Genomic DNA, 23,619 nt, shown 5'->3' with positions numbered 1-23,619 from the left:
GTAATGACAACAACTTTAAAAATAATAATAAAATGAGGCCAGACATGGTGGCTCACATTTGTAATTCCAGCATTTTGGGAGGCCAAGGTGGAAGGATGGCTTGAGCCCAGGAGTTGGAGGCCAGCCCGGGCAACATGGAAAGACCGCCATCTCTATAAAATAATTAAAAACTTAGCAAGGCATGGTGACGCATGCCTGCAGTCCCTGCTACTCAGGAGGGCAAGGCAGGAGGATCTCTTGAGCCCAAAAGTTTGAGGTTCCAGTGAGCTATGATGGCACCACTGTACTCCACCCTGAAGGACTGAGCAAGGCTCGATCTCTAATAATAATAATGGTATCATGGGCATATAAAGGACGTGGGCATGTCCTTTGTTTCAGGCATTATGCTACATGTTTTACATGAATTATTTCATTTCCTTTTTATAGTGAGATAGGTACTAATATTGCTACTTCACAAACAAGAGAAAGAGATTAAGTAATTTTCTAAATGTCCCAGTGCCATCTAGCCCCTGTACACTGGCACTACTCTGGTCTTGCATGTCCTCCTGCAAAATATATGCATATTCTCTACCCCAGTTCCCTTTGTCCCTCCTTGTCTGTACAAATAGGATCTATTTTACCCGGTTCTCTATTGAGGATCTATATGTTTTTTCTGTGTTCTCTTTCTTAAAACAGTGGCCATACCATTTCACTGTCTTTAATTACTGAACATTTTCCCTCTGTGTGCTTTCTCTTCCAACTATAATATGAACCTCTTAATGCCCAAGTCAACTGTTGCACTTTTTTTGGAAACAAAGTCTGGTTCTGTTTCTCAGGCCTGTCTCAAACGCCTAGGCTCAAGCCGTCCTCCTGCTTCTGCCTCCTAAAGTGCTGGATTACTGGTGTGAGCCACCATGCCCAGCCTCGACATACTTCTTCTATCTCCTGGATATATAGCGCAGTCCTACTCAGAAAGAAAACACTCAAAAATAATAACAACGAAAACAAATATTCTATTAAAATTATTTCAACAAAGCATATAATGAATACATCAGTCACTGTGCTAGATGCTAAGGATGCAAAAATGGCAGAGTCTCTATCTTCAGTGAGTTTACAAATGAGACACTTGCAAAGCAACAATAAAAATACTAGACAACTGCTATGATAAAGCTACAAATGAGGGAGTGTAAAGGAAGGAGCAAGCTTCCACTGGAAGATGGCAGATGAAGGCAGGGAAGATTACAGAAACGGGGGAACTTCCAGGTGAAGTCTGACCAGGAGACCAGGATGGTGGATAAGACCAGCACGTGCGGACAGGAAGGTGGAAGCCCACATGAGTGTGAGAAATTCCAAAGAGCTGGAAAGCTGAGCTGGAGTTCAGGAGTTCAGAACCACTAGGCATGGAAAGGAGCTTGGGCATTCTCTGAGTAACTGGACTAGGCAGAAGAAGGGAGAGAGACCAGGGCTAAGTAAATAACTGAACCCAATTTACCCCTTCAGTGAGTCTCACAGATGGGACACGGGCACGACCCACGACGAACCTGCGCCCATTCAGTGTGTTTCCATCAACAGCCAGCATGACTCGTGACTGCTCATCATCACCTTCAGTACCATCCTGGCCACTGAGGCCACCAGCTCGCAGAAGAGGGAATCTGATTATTCTGCTGGATGTTTGGGAGCTCTTGAGTGTCTACCAGCAAATAATCAGGAGCCCAAATTCAGGTTAGCCATTTTTTTTTAACCTCATAGAATCTACAATACGTGAAAGAAATGCAAGTAATAGCGTAAAAGAAAAAACAATTGAAAATCCATCTCTTTTTGTTCCTCACCTAAGAACTCCAAGTGGAAGGCTATCTGTGACTTTCAGTTATCATGTGCTCTCCAGCTCCATTTCATCTACAATGGAGCTATAAATTTATTTTAATATTACAGCTTCAAAAAATTGCTAGCTGCTACAAACTCCCCAGCTCAACCAAATACTCCTTCAAAGGGATATGATTCTATTTTCAAGCAACTTGGAAATCACCATGAAGCCATTTCAAGAAATGTTTAACCTGATTCAATCCATAAAAACCACATTCTTTATAGAAATGTAAGAATAGCAAGAAAAGCATTACTGTTAAAATGTCCTAATCACTGAGTTCTACAAGTAGCTATGTTGACTCCTGAAAGTCTCTTTTAGGGGAGAAATTTCCTTAAAGAATGAAAACCTTCATAAAACTTAAATGTCAATTATGCATCATTTTACCATAAACTCTGAACCAGGTCCTCAAACTTCCACATTCCTTGAGAACAACTGCACATCTCATGGGAGGGAATACTGAGTGCCCCAGCTGATGTGTATTCTTTTGACAGCTTCCTTGGTTATAATCAAGGCGATCTTAGGTCACAACCAGTGTTTACCTGTTTCTGCAAAAATCACTTACACTTCTTATTCCCAGTTGCTAGGCTGTTAATCTCACACCTGATTAGCCTCAAGCAATATTTGAAATGGCCAAGGCAGAGCTGATGACAATGGCGATAACAAATATGATTAAAACACTGCCACAAAGACAAGATTCTCATGGCTCTCATGGTCTAATACGTAATCAAAAATTACCCTTTAAAAATCCTATGTTGACACCATTATTTTTTTTTTTTTTTTTTTTTTTTTGTAGAGACAGAGTCTCACTTTACTGCCCTCGGTAGAATGCCCTGGCGTCACACAGCTCACAGCAACCTCCAACTTCTGGGCTTAAGCGATTCTCTTGCCTCAGCCTCCCGAGCAGCTGGGACTACAGGCGCCCGCCACAACGCCCGGCTATTTTTTTTTTTTTGGTTGCAGTTTGGCCGGGGCCGGGTTTGAACCCGCCACCCTCGGTATATGGGGCCGGCGCCTTACCGACTGAGCCACAGGCGCCGCCCGACACCATTATTTTTTTTTAAGCAAAGAGAAGAATGCTTCATTTCCAAATGGCTTTCTTTCTGGAGTAGTCAAATCAGAAACCTGTCTCTTACTAGGCAATTTAGTGTGTTGTCTCCTTCCAGGGCTACATGTGCTGCTTCCAGCACTGGTAAATCTGTGAGGGTAGAAGGTGGAGAAAAGAACAAAGGGACTGGAGGAGGGAGGAGAGAGGAGGGAAAGGAGAGGGGAGGGAGGGAGGAGAGGGGAGGGAGGGAGGAGAGGAAGGGAGGAGAGGGGAGGAGGGAGGAGAGGGGAGGAGGGAGGAGAGGGGAGGGAGGGAGGAGAGGAAGGGAGGAGAGGGGAGGAGGGAGGAGAGGGGAGGAGGGAGGAGAGGGGAGGGAGGGAGGAGAGGGGAGGGAGGGAGGAGAGGGAGGGAGGAGAGGGGAGGAGGGGGAGAGGGGAGGAGGGAGGAGAAGGAAGGAGGGAGGAAGGAAAAGAAAAAAAGAGAAGAAAAGATAAAGAAGAGAAAAGAAAGTAAAGAAAGAAAAAGAGAGAAAGAAAAGAAGGGAGGGAAGGAGAGAAGGAAGAAAGGAAAGCAGGGAGAGAGGGAGGGATAAAAGAAGGAAAGAAAAGGAAGGGAGGGACGGAGGAAAGAAGGAAAGAAGGGAGGGAGTTAGGTTTGGTAAGGCACAGCTAAATCACCCCCTTACTCCACCCAAATGCCTACAGCATCATTTTCCAAAGGTGAGAGAATCATTACTATCTTGGGTAAATTGGCTGGCTGCCAATGTAGCCTCAAATGACCACAAGTCTTAATTGCATTAATTAGAGAAACCACTTCCTGGAGATCACCTCATTATTTGTGGGCCTCGTCTAGGCCTTGGTTGGAGCAGTACCCTCCCTGGGTCATCACATCACAGACCCTCTCACTCCCCAGGGCTGTAACTCTGCTGCTAATTACTCTTCAGCGTGTCCTAGACTCACTTCTCCCTGTCTGACAACACGCCATCCATTGGTATGATCCAGCTTCCACAAAGGCACTAACCACCATGCAGTGACTGCAGAACAGAACCTTGATTAGAGGCTGATTACTACCTGACTTCTTATGAAACTGCCCAACTATTGATGGGTAAAGTGGTATTTTGACTGCTGTTTAAGTGACAGATGATCTACCACCCATCAATAAAATACCCAAGCATTTAGTAACTATTAATACAGTCACAATATTGCCAGTATGCCAGTAGTCAGAAATAGCATTTTGACTACCACTATAGAAAAGAAACAAGTCATACCAATGTAACCACAGGTGGTGTCAAGAAGCACTAGTGTAACGGTGCCACTCACAGAGTTTTCACAAGAATGTACAGTGGTAAATCCTATAGCTCCTACTGTTTTCTGAGCTTAAGTTAACTGGAATTGGTTCTGGGAATTGAAATTAAAAAGTCCTGTACAGGAAAGGAGCTTGAGTTCCCTAATATAGTGGTTACCCAATCCAGTTTATACAGAAGTACTAAACTAAACCATCCCAATTACCTACTTTTAAACAGAGATTCCCAGAGCCCACCCTACAGATTCTGATTCAAAATTATCTGCAGAAGGACCCAAGAAACTAGTAAACATGTATATTTTTAACTACCCACATGGTTCTTATGTACAATCAAGTCAAAAAACATTGGAATATTACCCTTCCCATACACTCTACCAAGATTGTGATTCCAACCTCAATGTTGGTGAAATAGTTGCTGATTCTCTAAAAATCACAATTACTGGCCAGCACAGTGGCTCAGACCTGTAATCCTAGCACTCTGGGAGGCTGAAGGGGTAGATTGCTTGAGCTCACAAGTTCAAGACCAGCCTAAGCACAAAGAGACCCCATCTCTAAAAATAGCCAGACGTTGTGGTGGGCACCTGTAGTCTCACTTACTTGGGAGGCTGAGGCAAGAGGATCACTTAAGCCCAAGAGTTTGAAATTACTGCAAGCTAAGACACCATGGCACTCAACTCAGGGTGACGAAGTAAGATTCTGTCTCAAAAAATTAAATAAAATAAAAATAATAAAAATAAAAATCACAATTACTGATGGAAAGATGTCTTATCTCTCAGGTATTTTAGATCAGAAATAGGAGTTCACAAATCACTGCTTACATCTAGCCCTCTCATTTTTGAAATAAGAAATCTTAATTTTTCTCCTATAATCTCTTTCCCAACCAGCTTTCCTCTTGCCTATAAATAGTACCAAATCCCACTATTAGTGGTATATGTATACCATGGAGTACTATTCAGCCATAAGAAAAGATGGAGACTTTTTATCTTTTGTGTTTACCTGGATGGAGATGAAATACATTCTTCTTAGTATAGTATCTCAAGAATGGAGGGAAAAAAGTATCCAATATAGTGAGACTAATATTAAACCACTATATAAACTATACACCCACACAAAAGAAAAACACAAGTATAGTCTATCCAGGGGAAGGAACAAGGAGGGAGAAAGGAGGGAAGAGGAGGGAAAGGGGGAGGGGACAGGAGGGAGGGCAATTGGCCAGATCTCACCTAATATGCACAATGTGAGCGTGTTCAGTAAGCCTCTGGATGAGGGGCCTGACTACAACTTAGTGAGTAGGGCACCGGCCCCATATGCCGATGGTGGCGGGTTCAAACCCAGCCCCGGCCAAACTGCAACAAAAAAAAAAAAAACTTTACCTTAAAAATGAAAACAATGTAACCTAAACATCTGTACCCTCATATCAATCTTGGAAAGATGTTTGGAGAACACTTACAGTAAAAACAAACCTGCCATTTGATCCTACAATTCCTCTACTAGGTATATACCCAGAAGACAAAAATCACATTATAACAAAGATATTTGTACCAGAATATTTATTGCAGCCCAATTCATAATTGTTAAATCATGGAAGAAGCCCAAGTGCCCATCGACCCATGAATGGATTAATAAATTGTGGTAATGTACACCATGGAACATTATGCAGCCTTAAAGAAAGATGGAGACTTTACCTCTTTCATGTTCACATGGATGGAGCTGGAACATATTCTTCTTAGCAAAGTATCTCGAGAATGGAAGAAAAAGTATCCAGTGTACTCAGCCCTACTATGAAACTAATTTATAGCTTTCATATGAAGACTATAACCCCATTATAGCCTAAGAATATGGGGAAAGGGAGGGGAGGGGATGGGGGAGGAAGAGTGGACGGAGGGTAATTGGTGGGACCACACCTATGGTGCATCTTACAAGGGTACATGTGAAAATTACTAAATGTAGAATATAAATGTCTTAACACAATAACTAAGAAAAAGTCAGAAAGGCTATGTTAACCAGTTTGATGAAAATATTGCCAATATAAAACCAGCGCATGGTACCCCATGATTGTATTAATGTACACAGCTATGATTTAATAAAAAAAAAGATTACTTAATAAAAGGAATTAAAAAAATCAATCTGAAATTAAAAATAAGCAAATCTGAAAGTCATTGTTAGTTGTCATCACCCTAAGGGACCTTCTCTGACTCATCTCTTGTTTTTGGCAACAAGTGGCAAAAAAATAAACTGAACTTAGGCAAACTGAAAAAGTATACAAGAAGTCAGGGATGAGGTTTGTTTCTAATCAAATTTGGGTACGGTTTTTTCCAGTTCTCCCAACAACATCCTCCCCAATGTGTTGATTTCATCATCCCTCTGGCACTGAAATAACCATAAAAGTTTCAGGCTTTAAACCTACAGGCAATAACCAAGGAGAAAACTTTTTCTGGAGCCTGTAGCTAATTTCCTTTGTCTTGCCTTGGTACAAACAGAGCCACATGCCCTGGAACCAGTGGTTCTCCAGGTACAAACTTAAGAACTGGGTTGGGCTGAGTTCCTGGACAAATCAATAGAGCTAGGGGCGAGCCCAGCGTTCCTGTAGCAAAACAAATGTGCTGAGCGGCAGAGGGAGAGAGAACTGCATCAAAATTTAAGACTAGTAGGAAAAGAGAACTGAAGAACGTACAGACCACACAACTCAATCTAGAGTAAGTTTCCTCACGTCACACACGGTCTTTTCCTTAACAGCCCTAACCACGGTTTGAGATTGGCTCTAAACATACAAAGCACTTACTATGGGGCAGTGTTCTCAGTTCTTCAGAGATGAACTCCCTCCCTCTTCACAACCCTGCCAAGTTGGCACAGTCTGCCCATCGCCCAGCACAGAGGAGGAAGGTACAGCAGGTGCAGGAACTTGCCCAGGGCCGTGGTCGGGGAGCCTGGAGCCCCAGCCCTCAGCCTCTGGAGCCAGACACTCAGCTACTACATCATGCAGTTTTCTACTTAGTTTTTTCTCACTCCTCCACAAAATGGTAAGACACATGAAACAAGGAACGCGTTTGCTTTATTCACCCCTCCCTGTCAGGGTCCAACACAGTGCCAGGCGCACAGGAAGCATTCAGCCTGCTGTATAAAGAAGAGCTGGTTGAGGGGATGAATGAATGAGTGAACAGGAGGAAATCACCATCCAGATGGACAGATTATCTGTTACATGACTAATTATGGAAGAGTAGGTTCCAGAGCTTGGATTCCCTGACGGAAAGATATCTTATCTCTCAGGTATCTTAGCTCAGAAACAGGAGAAGTTCACAAATCACTGCTTACGTCTAGCCCTCTCGTGCAGGCTGGGTTCTGTCGCCTAAGGTCTGCTACCCCTGATGGACATGGTCACACCTGCATAGTCAATAATAAGTGGTCTTTCCCTCCTTTGCAAAGCCACCACACAGCAAATGGAAATTCAAGTGGGTGTTATTCACCTCTTTTGAGACAGATCACAGCGAACATGTTCAAAACAGAGAAAGATCTGAGTCAAGCAGGGGCTTTTCCTGCATTAACTCTATCTGCCTTACACAAATGGACATTTTGTTTATTCATAGCAAAAGCCCAAACTGCAAACATGGACAAATTTAACTAACATGTTTTTAATCAATAGTTTTTGCATAAATTAATCAGTTCAAAATCTCCACTTAAATTATGGAAATTGAAGTGTATGCAAAGCATTTGTTGTGATTCTCTTTTATGGTGGTAACACGGTTTTTAAAAATAAATCATCTGAAAAATGTAGGCAGCTAAAAAAACATTAGGAGACTATATACATATGTCAGTTTCCAATGTCAATGTCCAGAATGGCTTCTGCTCTCAAAAGAAAAGTCACAGTGAAGAGATTTACAGAGAAAAGATTAATTGGAACAATCACACGCATCAAAAAAGCTATTAACCTGAATGGTTCCTAAGTAAACAAGGTAATGTATTATTCCTCAAATTCAAAGCTAACAAATACCAACTCTCACACTCGATAAGCACACTACAGCTTGTCCCTCCACAGTAGTGATTTATGAGTTTATCCTCCCCTCCCAGAGCAAAAGAAAACACCCTTAGTAGATAGGCAAACATATTATGAAGCTCTCTATTACATGTTTGCCTTTTGCCTTAATAAGCAGCTATATTTGCTGTTTTGAACAACGCACCATCAGCAATAGCTATGTCTCCAGGCCAAGCACACGATGGAAAGCATGTTTTCAAAGATTGTCTCAATTATTATTTTTTTAGATGACAAAACAGAAAAGCGCATATATAAACCATATACTGTTCCATCAACGGAATAAAAGCTATTCAGATCTCAATACTATAAGAGAGTCTCCAACCCCATGCAAGGGACCAAACATTAAAGATATGTTGGGACCAGTGGTGCTCATCCATAAACAGACTGTGAAGAAGCAGAAAAGGCCCTTGGAGGATGGGAGGAGGAGTGCTGGAGGCAGGGAGCCTGTATTTATAAAGACACATGACTAGGGCATGTTTTAGTTTTTCCCAGAAAAAAACAAAGTCATCTTTCCTTGTGTGTTTTTTTCTTTTAAATACAACCCCAGCCCGTGGGAATACCAATCTTAGAGCATGAATACCATCTTACTTGCAGTTTGGTTCACGCTCCAATAGACACTGAAAACTATAATCAATCTAGCTTACTATCTTATTGCAAGGATTAGATAAAATAAATGCAAGGACATAGTAAAGCATCACAAAAATGGAGAAGAAAGAATCCTGTACAATTCTGATTTGAGGACAATTAATGATGGTGCGGGTGGGAGAAGGGGAGAGCACAGAGAGGGAAGGAGGGGGAATGGGGTCACAGTGTGTGACACACCTTTTGGGGGTGGGACACAATTATAAGAGGGACTTTACCTAACAAATGCAATCAATGTAACCTGGTTCTTTGTACCCTCAATGAATCCCCAACAATAAAAAAAATAATAAAAATAAAAATAAATGCAAGGGCAGTGATTATTCTGTCACAAAAGCATGCTTTTTTTGGCAAATAAAGAAATTCAGTAGGCAAATCTTGCATCTTATAATTGGTCAATAGCTCACTATGGACATTGACCATAGGTTTGTTTTGGTTTTTGTTTCTTTTTCCCCAATCCTGGCTTCATTCAGGTGGATTTCCTCTTCAATCACTCATTTCCGTAATTTGATTTTAAAAGAATGTGAGACTCCTGGAGTAGGGCGCAGGCCCCATAAGCTGGAGTGGTGAGTTTTAGACTAGGCATTAAAAACTTATAGAAGCCAGTCTCAAGCACTGTGTAACTAAGCAGCCTTCCAAATGAGATGTTTCCACTGGGAAACCTAAAGAACTGAACTGACACTGAAAAATGATCAAATTATTGCAAGGATAATAGTCATGAAACCACTCTGGCTGGTTAAGTCCCAACCCTCTCATGTAAACCTTAGAGACATCCATTCTCTTGTTGGCAGCTTTAGGAAGCTTCTCATGTTTTGACGAGAAGTGACCAAAAGAACCCTTCTCAAATAGTCCACAGAATATTTTAGCAAACTACACAAGTTATTTACTTTAAAATGCTTGCTTTGCTCTGCACCCGTAGCTCTGTGGTTATGGCACTGGCCACCCGCACTGGGGCTGGTGGGTTTGAACCCAGCCTGGGCCTGCTAAACAGGGACAACAACAACAACAACAAAAATAGCCAGGCGTTGTGGCGGGCACCTATAGTCCCAGCCACTTGGGAGGCTGAGGCAAGACAATTGCTTGAGCCCAAGAGTTTGAGGTTGCTGTGAGCTGTGACACCATAGCACTCTACCAAGGGTGACATAGTGAGACTCTGTCTCAAAATAAATAAATAAATAAAATGCTTGCTTTATAATGCCATTTACTATTATAAGCAAGATATAAGTATCCATAACAAAAAATAACGTTATGCAACAGAATACAATCACCCCTTGTTAGAGACGGCAACAAATAGGAAAACATACATGTATCCTTGCCAGCAGACTTTAACCTTCACCTGCAGACTTAAATTCCCTGAGGGCAGGGATCAGTTCTGACTCAACTTAATTTCAATTGGTTGGAATGAACTTCTGTGAATTCTGTCCTGGGCACACATTCCAGACATGATGACAGTCTCCCCAGAAGGTATAAAACAGAAACTTAAAAAAAAACAAACAAACAAAAAAAAAAAACTTAATTTTTAATGTTGTAAGTGTTAAAAGGGCTGAGGCTGAAGTGAAAAGCTGAGATACCTACCTATTTTAGGTAGAAGGTCACTTTCACTAGAGACTAATCTGAGGGAGTGACATTTGCATTTAAGCAAAGAACTGAAACCTGGGGAAAAAGGTAAACTCCCCAAATGGGAGCCAGACATACAAAAGGTTTGATGCGATCTAGGAGCTGGGCCTGTGTAAGTATGGGAGAGTAGCCTCACAGGGCTGTAAAGTACGCAGGACCGCGGGAGAACCAAATGAGAGGAGGGAGACAAAAGGGGGCGGGGTCATAAAGGATCACATGACACGAGATTTACATATTACTCTGAGTGCAAAGGGAACCTGAACTTCCTTGAATTTGACAAGAACCATTCCTGCCGTTCCCCGGAATTCGAGATCGTTCCCTGGAATTAGAGATTGATGGGAGGGCACCATGAGAGCAGAGAGAATAAGTGACAGGTAGTATTAACAATTCCAGGATCTAGGTGGTGACAGCAGAAATGGAGAGATGTGGACATACAAAAAAATGAGTTTTGGAGGGAGAGTCCACATGACTTGCCTCGAGGACTGAAACTGGGGAGTGAAAAAGTACAAGTCAAATATGTTAGCAACTTCAGCAACACTTAACATGTTCACAAGGGCAGATGGGCAAGCAAGCATTTAGATACTGGAAAACACTGAGCCTCAAAGGAGTGGGCCACAGTGACAAATTTGGGAGTCATCAATAGACATTTACAAAGTAGTTTTTAGAAAGTTAAGGGGTTTGGAATCCCAGATCTGCCACTTACTGGTTGCAGTCCTTAGTAAAATTATTTGAGCCTTAGTTTCCTCATCTGTAAAATAGGGAAAAAACATTTTTTTTTTTTACAAGATTGTCTAGAAGAGGGGTTACAAATTTTTTTTCTGTAAAAGGCCATATAATAAAGATCTTAGGCTTGGGAGCCATCAGGTCTCTGTCATAAATACTCAACAATGCCACTGTAGCACAAAAGCATAGATAATATATAAACAAATGAGCTGGACTGTGTTGTATTCAAATAAACTATATTTACAAAATAGTTTGCCAACACGTGGACTAGAACAGTACTTGTCAAAGTGTGGTCCCCAGACTAAGAAGCATCAATATCACCTGGGAGCAAATTCAAGCCCTCACTCCAGAGTTCCTGAATCAGAAACAGGATCTGTATTGCTATAATCACAGCAATCAGTATTGTAACAAACCCTCCAGGTGATACATGCTGAAGTTTGATAATTTCTGGTCTAAAAATAAATTTATACGCCAGGTGTCCAGGCTCACACCTATAATCCTAGCACACTGGGAAGCTGAAACAGGTGAATTGCTTGCGCTCACAAGTTCAAGACCAGACTGAGCAAGAACAAGACCCCCGTCTCTACTAAAAATAGAAAAAACTAGCTGGGCATGGTGGCCCACACCTGTAGTCACGGCTACTTGTGAGGCTAAGGCAAAAGGACCGCTTCAACCGAAGAGTTTGAGGTTGCTGAGAGCTATGATGATGCCAGGACACTCTACCCAGGGCAAGAGAACGAGACTGTCTGTAATAAATAAATAAATTAACTAATTAATTAATATAAGATGGCAGTTACTATTATTATTACAGTTAACCTGGCTCCTAGAAGTTCAAAGTATGGTTCCTAAAGATAAAATGAAATGCTAGGTAATTATGGTATATCAAACAAAAGAGAAATAACAACCTCAGTTGGACCATAAGGTGGGCTTAGGTGAGAATAGTTGAGAAATTAAAAGTTATTTTTATATACTCCTTAGTCCAAAGAACTCTTCTACTTTCTCATATATTAAGATAGATTTAATTTTGTCATGTTCACACTCCATTTATTAAAATGAACAGTAAAGTTTCAAATAGAAAAGTTATATACCAATGAACTTCCAGATCCCTAATGGCAAATAAGCTATTGCTACAACTAATGTACTCTCTATTTACATGAACAAAGAATAAACAAGTTTATCAAATGCCATTATTACTTGAACAGAGTATTTTGGTCACTGGAAGGATTTAGGATCAAAGGAAGAAGTTAAAATACAAAGAACTGTCCACAAAGAGAATACACAACCACTCACTTTGGTATGGTTTTAATATTGCTGTAAGAAACTAGACAAAGATCTGCCTACTAGTCTCAAATTAGATAAAGGAATTATGGATGGATATAAAGGGCCAAGCCCACCATCACCATTTTCATGCCAATAGGCCTTTGCAAAATTCCATATGAAAAACCAAAATAAAATCTGTACAAAAACAGTTAACAGCCTTGCAAAGAGTTAACAGGAAGGTGCAAGAAGCAGACACCAGACCCTCTTTCAGAAAAGAGAAGACCAGTTTCCATGACTGGAAAGAAATCCAATAAGGCTGGTCAGTGCACAATATTTAAAAAGGAAGCAACAGGCACTGGACAGTCTTCAAAGGGAACAATACGATCAGGGAGGACTAAAACACACAATAATGACATAAACCCACGGGTATTCCAAAGAACTTGCTCCTGGAAACCTAGAAGCCAGAAATATCTGCACAACCAAGTAGGAAGACCATCAGCTTAATTCAGGTAAACTTAGGAAAATCTCTCCCACTGCCCAGCCAATGGAAATTAAGTCGTGAAGCCAAGGCCAAGAGGTGAGTTGAAACAAGTGAAGGCCATCTGGGACCTGAAAACAATTCTTTTATTGATTAGCAAATGGTCTAAGCCATAAATGTATTTGTTCAGGTTATACATTTTATTACTAAAAATGTATATGAAGATACAATTGTGAGTTACAAAAGAAGACACAATTCTGAGATACAAAGATTACTGGCTTTGCTCAACCAGAAGCATGGTGTTTGACTGAAATTCGTAATAAACTACTCACAAGGTATAGAACAGGGATAGTACAAAGGTTCCTGGAGAATTTCAGAAATGTGTATGAAAATTCACACAATTTAGAAGTGAAGACTATTCAACTGGCTAAAGACATCACAAAATGAAAGAACTAGGGCAGCAGATTTAGGCTCCTATTTTTAGCCAAGAAGATTTCATTACTTGGGGATCCTCTTTCCCACTCCAACATCTTGCAAGAAATGAAACTTGGAGATCAGTAACTTAAAAAATAATACTAGCCCCAATATCCTCTGTTGCTGCACAAACCTATGTCAAGACTATCTGATATTAAAGCCAAGCAAAATTTTAATCCCATATGAAAAACATATTAAATAACATCAGAAAGTTTAAACCTAGAGCTTTCCAATTTTGTGTTCAGAACCCATTTAAAGGTAAATTTAGATACTAACATAACTATTTTATTATTTTATTTAAATATGTTCACAATGTACTCAATACTAATATGATGCCAGTAGACGATCTAATTCACACCCTCATTGGAGAAAAATTCATTTCAATTCAAACTGGGGGTGGGGGCCTAAGGGAGAGGGAAGGGAGGTTGGGGAGCTCCCACTGAATGGGCACAATGTAGGGGTGTATGTCACACCTTTTGGATGCAGGACATAGCTGCAAGAGGCACTCTACCTAACAAATTCAAATATTGTGATTTGGTCATCTATACCCTCACATTAACCTGAAATTTAAAAAAATTGTAAAATAAATATGTTCACAAAAATCTAGATATAAACTTCATATTCTATGGTTCTAAGCTTTTAAACAACTCTTAACACAAAAATCAATTTACAAGATAACCACAAACAGAAGTTTAAAACCAGTATCTGATGTGGCAAAGGATACTCGTTTTTAAAATCACACACTGCAGGGCAGTACCTGTGGCTCAGAGAAGTAGGGCGCCAGCCCCATATGCCAGGGGTAGCGGGTTCAAATCCAGCCCTGGCCAGAAACAGAAACTGCAAAAAAAAAAAAAAAAAACGCAAACTGCAGCATGGGTTCCAGGCAATGTTTCAGCTGAGGACCCTGTGATTTTTTCTGAACCACATTTCTCTAATTGAACTCCCACAAAACCACAGGGCATCTCACCAGGCCTCTGGGCTGTACCTAACTTTAACACCCACCTCTGTTCTTTCCTCTTTTACCCAAGATAAGGAAGACAGCACCATTTGGTGCTAGTATTTCCTGCCTTATTAAAGTTTATATATTATGTGTTTTATATAATGAAGTTAAGATATATCATGTTTCTACTTTATAATTTTATACTTTATATTATTTAATTATATAATTTATATAAGTATACTTTAATAACTTACCACTTGTATTTTGTAGTGCTTATATAATTCAATAAAATATATTCAAACACATGGCTGTACTTGTTCTTAAACACGCATCCTAATGATGTTTTTATTCTAAGCTAAAGTTACAAGGGTTTTGAGCACTGTTGACTCTTAGTTTATTTTCCTGCCATTCCTAAAGACACTAAATTAAAAAAAAAAAAAAAAAAAACCAGAATTCAGCTTTACTAGCCTAAAAAAACATGCAGACTCTTTTAGTTCCCATTAAAAATACATGCTGGCATAACTATATTCAAGCATGCATTCAGTATTATCTCACAAATTTAATAAGCATATTTAAGTGTGGAGATTTTTTAATATGAACAGGAAAACGTGATAGCATAAAGTTTTATAAGACTGACAACTAAAACCTAATTTTCAACAACTGCATTCCGGCGTCACAGGTAAGAGACCAGGCTTTAGACTGGAACTTGCTTCTACTATTACAAGCCTTGTGATGTTGAGGAAATCATTTAACCTTTCTACACCTCGGTTTCTCATTTCTAATATGGGGGAAATAGTGGTACATAATTTTCACAGTTACTGTTAAGCTAAAATGTGATAATCTAGGAGAAGCAGTGAGAGTAATACAGTTACCCAGCAGGAGCTCAATAAATGTTCACTTTTGAGGAAATGCCTCAAGGAGCTAAAGGCAACTACACAGCATAATGCAGACATATGTTACACCCTTAAATTAAGTCAATCACATCCTTAGTTGACACATCCCAATAAGTTATTAAATTCATATTAATATTTTATGCAGGCCATTTTTTTTTTTTTGAGAAAGATTCTTAAGCTATCGCCCCGGGGTAGAGGTGCTGTACTGTCATAGCTCACAGCAACCTCCAACTCTTAGGCTCAAGGGATCCTCTTGTCTCAGTTTTTCTATTTTTAGTACAGACTCAGGTGTGGGGGCGGGGGAAGGGTCTCACCCTTGCTCAGGCTAGTCTCCAATTCCTGAGCTCAAGCAATCCACCTACGTTGGCCTCCCAGAGTGCTAGGATTACAGGTGTGAGCCACCGCACCCAGCCTATGCAGACCATATTTCAAGCAGAATCCTTTCTCTGGTCAAATAATTCTGACTATACTATTAAATTAAATCATAATTGATCTTTCATTTTGCAATAGGGCACATCCAAGTAACTGGATGTTGGTGTGGTTCAGCAATGCCAACGTTTCCACAAGAAAATAGGACTCTAAAACAACCATCAAGATGTTTGTAACAAAACATCTGGATTTAAAAAAAAAAAAGGAAAATTGTTTGCCGCAATTATTCAGGATGGTCATCACCTCATTCACCAAATTGCCCAACTCTATCTCTTTTTTCATTTGTTTGTTGTTTTTTTGTTTTTTGAAACAAAGTCTCACTTTGTTGCTCTTGGTAGAGTGCTTTGGCTCACAGCTCATAGCAACCTCCAACTCTTGGGCTTAAGTGATTCTCTTGCTTCAGCCTCTTGAGCTTAAGTGATTCTCTTGCCAAGTAGCTGGGACTACAGGCAATCGCCACAATGCCCAGCTAATTTTAGAGATGGCATCTCCCTCTGGCTCAGGCCAGTCTCAAACTTGTGAGCTCATCAATTCACTCACCTTGGCCTCCCAAGTGCTGGAATTACAGGAGTGAGCCACAGCGCCCAGTCCCAACTCCATTTTTTTTTTTTTGCCTTATTTTCTTAAATACTCGTAAGTATATCAAGCACACCGATATTTTTCTGACTTATATCTTTTGCCCATGAGGCAAATAAACCCACAAGATAATCTAGAAAATTCTAGTTTCCTCACCAAGCATTTAATTTACTCCTTCTAAACTGACAAGATGGCATTTAATAGAGTGTTTCTTACTGAATGCTGTTACTTCTCAGAAAGCAAATAAACAAAGCTTTAATTGTTACAAGAACTGTCATATTTTGATATTAGGATATACAGGTTGAGTATCCCTTATCCAAAACAGTGGCTCACCGGCATAATCCTAGCATTTAGCATTCTGGGAGGTCAAAGTGGTAGGACTGCTTAAGGGGAGGAGTTCAAGATCAGTCTGAGCTGGGCTACTAAAAATAGAAAAATTTAGCTGGAGATAGTGGCACCAGCCTGTAGTCCCACCTAGGTTGAAACAGGAGGATCCCTTGAGCCTTAAGCTCACTCCCTTGCAGTGAACTATGATGATATCACTGCACTCTAGTCCAGGCAACAGGGGGAGACTGTCTCCAAAACAAAAAAAAAAATCTTGAAAACAGAAATGTTTTGGGTTTTAGATTTTTTCAGATTTGAGAATATGTGCAATATTTGAGATATCTTGGTGGTGAGACCCAAATCTAAGCACAAAATTCATTTATGTGTCACAAACACTTTGTTCACATAGCCCTGACGTTACAGAATATTTTTAATAATTTTGTGTGTCTTTGCTGACCCATTGCATGAGGTCAAGTGTGCAATTTTTCACTGATGGTGTCATGTTGGCACACAAAGTTTTGGGCTTTGGAGCACTCTAGATTTCAGATTGTCCTGTGAGAGATGGCCTTATGATGCCTGGCAGAATAATGCCTTTCCAGACAGGAAGGCTACGCAAAGCCACCAAGCTAGAAGGAAAAGAGCTTCCTGGAAATCTTCTGTAGTCAAGTAGTATTCCTCCTCATATTCACCTTGAACTTTCAAGTATGAAAATTACTGCAAACATAACCAAGGGAACAGAAATAGTCACATAACCAACCAAATGAACAAAATTATGTAGGGCAGTGGGTCTGAAACCAAGGTCCCCAGGCCAGTAGTCAGAGCATCACCAGGGAACTTCTTAGAATCAGAAATTGAGGGTAGAGTCCAGCATATAGCTTCCATCATAACATGTTCCCTGGCAGCCGGGAGCCTCTGGGTACATGTTTCTACCTTGCCCTCGTATATACAGGCAAGATTCCACCATAGAGCCAAGGCAGACTGACTTCCACCTCGGACTGTGGGGAGGAGAGAGAACAAAAAATGATCACAGCAAATTAAAAAGTGATAAATCTACCTGTCTATAGTACAAACTGCTTCAAAGACAGAAATCAGTGAAAACTTTCAGATTTTTGTTCCTATGGTATTGTGACTAATATATTGGTATTCCTGAAAAAATGACCGACTATGAAGCATAACTGAGAAATGACTTTGTTAAAATATATTGACAAAAATTAAATTGAAAACTGGTTACCTAAGTAAAACTCAGGCCACAACAAATATTTTAAAAGGAACAATAAAACTGCAGATTCAGAGAACTGAGAGCTGGAAAACACTGGCATTAAATTCATTTCTTAAACGCAGTTAGTGAAGTCTCTTTTTTTTTTTTAATTTATTTTTTATTTTTTTGTAGAGACAGAGTCTCACTGTACCGCCCTTGGTAGAGTGCCGTGGCGTCACACGGCTCACAGCAACCTCTAACTCTTGGGCTTACGCGATTCTCTTACCTCAGCCTCCTGAGCAGCTGGGACTACAGGCACCCGCCACCACGCCCAGCTATTTTTTTGTTGCAGTTTGGCCGGGGCTGGGTTTGAACCCGCCACCCTCGGTATATGGGGCCGGCGCCCTACTCACTGAGCCACAGGCGCCGCCCGTTAGTGAAGTCTCTTTAAAGCAGTGGTTCTCAACCTTCCTAATGCCTCCTAATGACTTGACCCTATACTACAGTTCCTCATGTTGCAGTGACCCCCAATCATAAAATTATTTTCGTTGCTACTTCATAACTGTAATTTTGCTACTGTTATGAATCATACTGTAAATATCTGATATGCAGGATGCATTTTCATTGTTACAAAGGGGTCACGACCCACAGGTTGAGAACTGCTGCTTCAAAGTCATTCTTGCAAGCTTCAAGAAATATACATGCAAACACAACTAATGAAAATTGTAATAATCATTTTTCTCTTTTAAATGATTCTTCATCTTCTATGAAATATAATCATGCTGTTAAAGTCACCTGCAAATGTTAACTAACACTTTTAATCTCCAATATTTATAAATAAAATAATAACTCCTGCTTTATTTTTTTGTTGCAGTGAAATATGCATAGCATAAACCAACTTCTTTTTCACTGAGATAATACTATGCAGTCTCTTTGTGGAAAGCGGATAAAAATTAATATTTGCAGAATATTAGTTACCTACCCCAAATCTTAGGAAGAGAATCAAATATTCTCGGTTTTCAAAATCCACTCTATGACAGTGGAGTTTTACAGAGTCTGTATATTTAAGCCCTTTTCCTAGTTCAAATATCCAAGTTTGGCTGAAGTACGCTAAACCTGAAATTCCTCCTATTTAAAACATAGACTTGGATAAATACAGACGAATCTTTCTTGACAAACATTTGATCCCCACCTCCACCTCTCTGTGCACCTGGGAGGAACAGCTGACATCAGGCTTCTGACACACAACCCTAAGTTCACTCTGGCCCACCAGGAAGGCACGGAGCCAGAAAGCACCTCCCCTTGGCGACTGCCCACAACAGGCTCAAACTATTAGCATTGTGTCCCAGCTCTGAGGTCGCATGTAAATCCATCCTTGAAAAAGACATGTGAATAGATATTCTTTAAAACATGATCATTTTATAGCAGAAATAATCCTCCAACTCAGTGTGTTTCTGCATCACAAATTTTGCCATTTAGCTATGGTAACCATATGTCCCAGCTGTCCTGGACTGTGTGGGTTAGATTTGTATTATTAATTAGGAGTGGGCAATAAAAGCCAGCCCAGATCAAATAATAAATTATACGGTCATCCCACAGACGAGCCCATTGCAGAAAAGGAACAGGCTTGACAGACAAACCAGAGGCAAGCATGTTTGGATATGTTGCAGTCCTTCCAGACTTTGTTCCATGACTGCAGAAAATACTTAGGAGACTCTCTTAACAATGATCTTAAGTCCAAATAAATAATCCTGCACTTTAACTGTACAACTCAGGACAAAGCAAACAGCAGGTCTTCTTCCTTCCGATTTCAAGGGTACCCATAACCAGCAGAACCTACTCTCTATGAAGCATGTAGAACATTCCTAGATGATAATATGTTGAACTGATGCATTTCACACAATCAGCTGCAGAATCATCACTTTTGGGAATCTCAATTGCATTAATAAATGCTTCAAAAACAATGGTCCCAACTCCTCTACTATGAGAGCCATATCAAGTGAACTCAGATGCTCAAAAGGAAATGCGGCAAATAGTACCCAGTGTCAATGACTGCCCTCGACCACTCAACAAACCCTCAAGCCAAAGATTAAATTTGGCAGCCCATGGATTTCTGAAGCCAACCCTCAGATGTTTATTTTTTGGCTCGGAGAAAATTCTTAAATATTTAAAATATCTGCCAATATTTTAAAATGTGGAGTTGTATATTCAGATTGCCACTTTCTCTTGGGAAACCAGAAGCTCTGGCAACACTGGGCTTGCATTCCATTCACATAATTTCCAACTAGAGCTAAATATCACCTTGAGAAAGAACATCTACTATCCAGTTCTCGATGGTCCTCATTCACCTGTCCTCCTCTGAGGTTTTTGAGTTTGTAATACCTGATTAATGGCTAGAGGTAATCCCTTGGGAAATTATATCTGGACCTTCATATCAATGAGCCTCTGTCAGGGATTCTCTCTATTCAGAGCAAATAGGAATTCATATCTTTCTATCAAGGACTCATCTGGGCACCAGCCACATACACCAGAACTGGAGGGTTCAAACCCAGCCCGGGCCCACCAAACAATAATGACGACTACAACCAAAAAATAGGAGTTGCGGCAGGTGCCTGTAGTCCCAGCTACTGGGGGGCTGAGGCCAGAGAATTTCTTAAGCCCAGGAGTTTGAGGTTGTTGTGAGATGTGACAACAGGGAACTCTACCGAGGGTAGAGACAGCTTGAGACTCTCAAAAAAAAAAAAAGATTCATCTGGGAAATGGCAATCAACAGGAAAGTTGGGGTTTCTTTCCCTTGTATCAAAAAGACATATGGCTTCTGCTGCTCCCCCTGGACTAAAGAAGGAAAATGAGCCTAAATACTATATGTTAATATTTGTAAAGCACATTCAGCCTCAAACACTTAATACCTAATGGATGTTCTTAACTGACCTCTTACCAGCGAGTCTAGTGAGGCTCAACAGCCTCTATGGAGAATTCAAGGTGCATGACCATCAATGAAACCAGCAATAATGTGTCATATGTCAGCTCTAAAGAAAATAACTTTAAGATAAGCCACTAGTGAGAGTCATGAAACATTCCTTAAAGTCCTGGAAAAATGCAATTTGTTCCTTTTCAACACAAGAACCAGAAAAAAGTGATACGATAAAGATGTTAACTTTCAGAAACTTTCCAGTTTCAACATATGTGAGAGCTAAAAATGAGTTTTGAGCAAATAACATTAAAATGAAATTGATTTAATCATGATTAGGACTTTGAGATAATTTTTAGTATTTTGCCATAAATATTAATATAACAATGTTCACAAATAAGAATTTTTCTCTTCACATTGGGAGTTCTCACCATCAAGATATTAAATTATTTTACAAAGTAACTGATGAAATCTCAGACAAACTTTCTTTAATTCAGCAACAGGCCTTTTGAGAAACAGCTGCTGGATTAGTAGAACGTCTTTCAAATACAGTCTCAAGAATTATGATATAAGAAGAAATTAAAGCCTTATTTACAGGATGTTTTTCTCATCTGACTATTATTAATTTCTCAGCTACCAAAAGAAAGCCACATGGTGCAACCTGAGAATTTATTTATTTTTATTTAGACAACACTAATTTTTTCCACAGAACCTAAAGCACTTTACAAACGTCAAATAGCCATTTTTAAAACAGTATTTTGGGAAATTTTGACATGAGGGAAAAACTCTACACATTAAAGGGGAAAAAAGCCTATTTTCAAAGGCACAGTAACTGCAGTAAAGTCTTCCTCCCGCTGTTAGAAAAGAACTGCATCTGTTTTTATGTAAGTAAAAGTTCCCTGTTCAGTAACAGAACACTTGCATTTAGTAAACTAAAAAATAATATTAGAAACAAGAATGAAATAATCATTTTTTGAATATCAGAAACCTCTTCTACTACACTGATTTAAAATCACCCAAGTATATACTGATTCTGCCTCCAGTAAGTGTGTAAAAAACTGCAAAAAAGGACTTCTTCCCATTCAATACCCAAATGCAGAATTGTACTTTGCTGGCCATCTGACAGCGTATGGTAACTTTTTCCTAAGCCTCCCAGACAGAAGACCTGCCCTGCAGGTGCCCCGAGACTTAGACCCGACCCGCCAAACGGATTAAGGTGCAGAACACCGCGGAGATTGGGAACTAGCGACCAGCCTTGAGGAAGCCAACCCTCTCCCGCGTTCCCTCTTACACACGCATATACACCCACGCACACACCGGCTAAGGCCCGGGAAGCCACCTCCAGTCACACTCCAGACACCGCGGTCCTCCCGGGACGCACACTTCTCCCGGTGTCTCCGGACTCTCCAGCTCCTCCCATGTCCCGGGACAACGCTCCGTCCCTCTCCCTGTCCCCTGCTTTTCCCAGCCGTCTGCTCCCGCCCCCGGACACCTTCTGTCCCATTCCCAGGTCCCTGAAAGGGAAACAAGCCGGCGATCCAGCGCGCCACGTGGAACGCGCGCGCCAGCAGCCCCACCACAGTCACTCCTTAAAGTGAGTCCCCTGCCCCTCTGGCCCTGCTCCCATCCCCCGGGCCCGGCCCGCCCCCGCGCCTCGGAGCCCGGGTCTTGCCTGGTTGGGGTCTGTGGCGCGGAAAACGTGGCAAGCCATCTGCGACTCGGGGTCGTCAGGCTGAGCCTTGATCAGGTAGGCAAAGTAGGTGAGGTCATGGCTGTTGTGGATGAAGCGCGAGATGTGCTGCGCCTTGTGCTCGAAGATGAACACGGCCGGGCTGGGCTGCGCGGCCGCCGGGCTGGTGCCCCCGGAGGCCCCGGCGCCCGGCGCGGGGACGCAGCGCAGGAAAGGCGCGCTGAGCACCAGGATCACCTCGCGCGCCGCCGGCGCCCCGCAGCCGCCCGCCTCGGGCTTCTGGCTGCGCCGGCGGATCTCAGCCATGAGCCAGGGCAGCATGGGCAGCGTGGTCCTGTGGTCCAGGCACGATCCCCCCACGTACCACAGTCGGAACTGCTTGTCGCCCGGCTTCCCGGCGCTCGGCTCGGGCTCCAGGGGGTGCGGGAAAGGCTCATCCTGAATGCAGCTGGGCGGCTCCATAACTCACGCCTCGCGAGGGCCGGCCGGGCGCACCGCGCCCCCAACTCCCGCGCCGAGGGCGCTTCCGAAACTGTGCCAACTGCTGCACCGGGCACCCGCGCCCGCCTCGCAGCGGCGCCGCCGCGCACTCGGTCTTCAGTGGCCCTGCCCCATGCGGCACTGCCCCGGGCGCGGGCAACCGGCACCGAGGCGAGAGCCCGGCAGCTGGACGGGAAGCAGAGGGCGGACTAAATGGGCATCCTCAGTTCTCCGGCTGGCGTCCGGGTGTCGGACCCCTCCCTTCCTCGGCGGCGGGTCTGCTGGGTCAGAGGACAAGGCCGAGGGTCCCTGCCGCCGCCGCCTGTTCGAGCGCTGCAGCCCCGCCGCGGCCGCCGCGCTCCCTCGGGCAGGCGCTGGCGGGCTGGGCGGTGAGTGGGGCTGTGGGCGGGAGGGGGTGACTCTGGGCGGAGCTGACTCCTACCCGGGTGACCGGCTGTCACCTGGAAGGTTCGGGCCGCCCGCTGCGGCGCGGCCAGTCCTCGGGAAGGGCCTCGAGAACTATTCCGATGGAAAATAACAAAAACAAAACGTGGCCTGGCGGGGCCGCTCCTCCTCCCGCCGTCGCTGCAGCCCGCTCCGCTGCTCCTCCTCCCGCTGTTCCCGTCCCTCCCTCGCTCCTTCCTTCCTTCCTTCCAGACTGCTTCTTTAATCGGGCTGCTACCCCGCCTCCCGTCCGGCGGGCGGCCCGCGTCGCCGGCAGCAGCTTATCTGTGAAGTCGCCTCTCCGCCTCTTCCTCCGACCTCCG

At 42.3% G+C, this 23,619-nt stretch overlaps 1 protein-coding gene across 3 annotated transcripts in view; it reads right to left on the bottom strand.

Moving 5' to 3' along the window:
• Positions 1–23,415, bottom strand: part of TBC1D4 (TBC1 domain family member 4) — a 223,642-nt gene extending 200,227 nt beyond the window's left edge. For all 3 annotated transcript variants that reach the window (XM_053564151.1, XM_053564152.1, XM_053564153.1), the window contains exon 1: positions 22,355–23,415. In XM_053564151.1, coding sequence (XP_053420126.1) covers positions 22,355–22,834 — 480 coding nt within the window. In that variant the 5' untranslated portion in view covers positions 22,835–23,415. The remainder of the gene's footprint in view (positions 1–22,354) is intronic.
• Between the last annotated feature and the right edge of the window lie 204 nt (positions 23,416–23,619).

Source organism: Nycticebus coucang, chromosome 15, assembly GCF_027406575.1.
Source record: "Nycticebus coucang isolate mNycCou1 chromosome 15, mNycCou1.pri, whole genome shotgun sequence".
Taxonomy (NCBI): Eukaryota; Metazoa; Chordata; class Mammalia; order Primates; family Lorisidae; genus Nycticebus; species Nycticebus coucang.
Note: the sequence above shows the minus strand (reverse complement) of the source record. Positions and strands in the feature narration are given on the sequence as shown.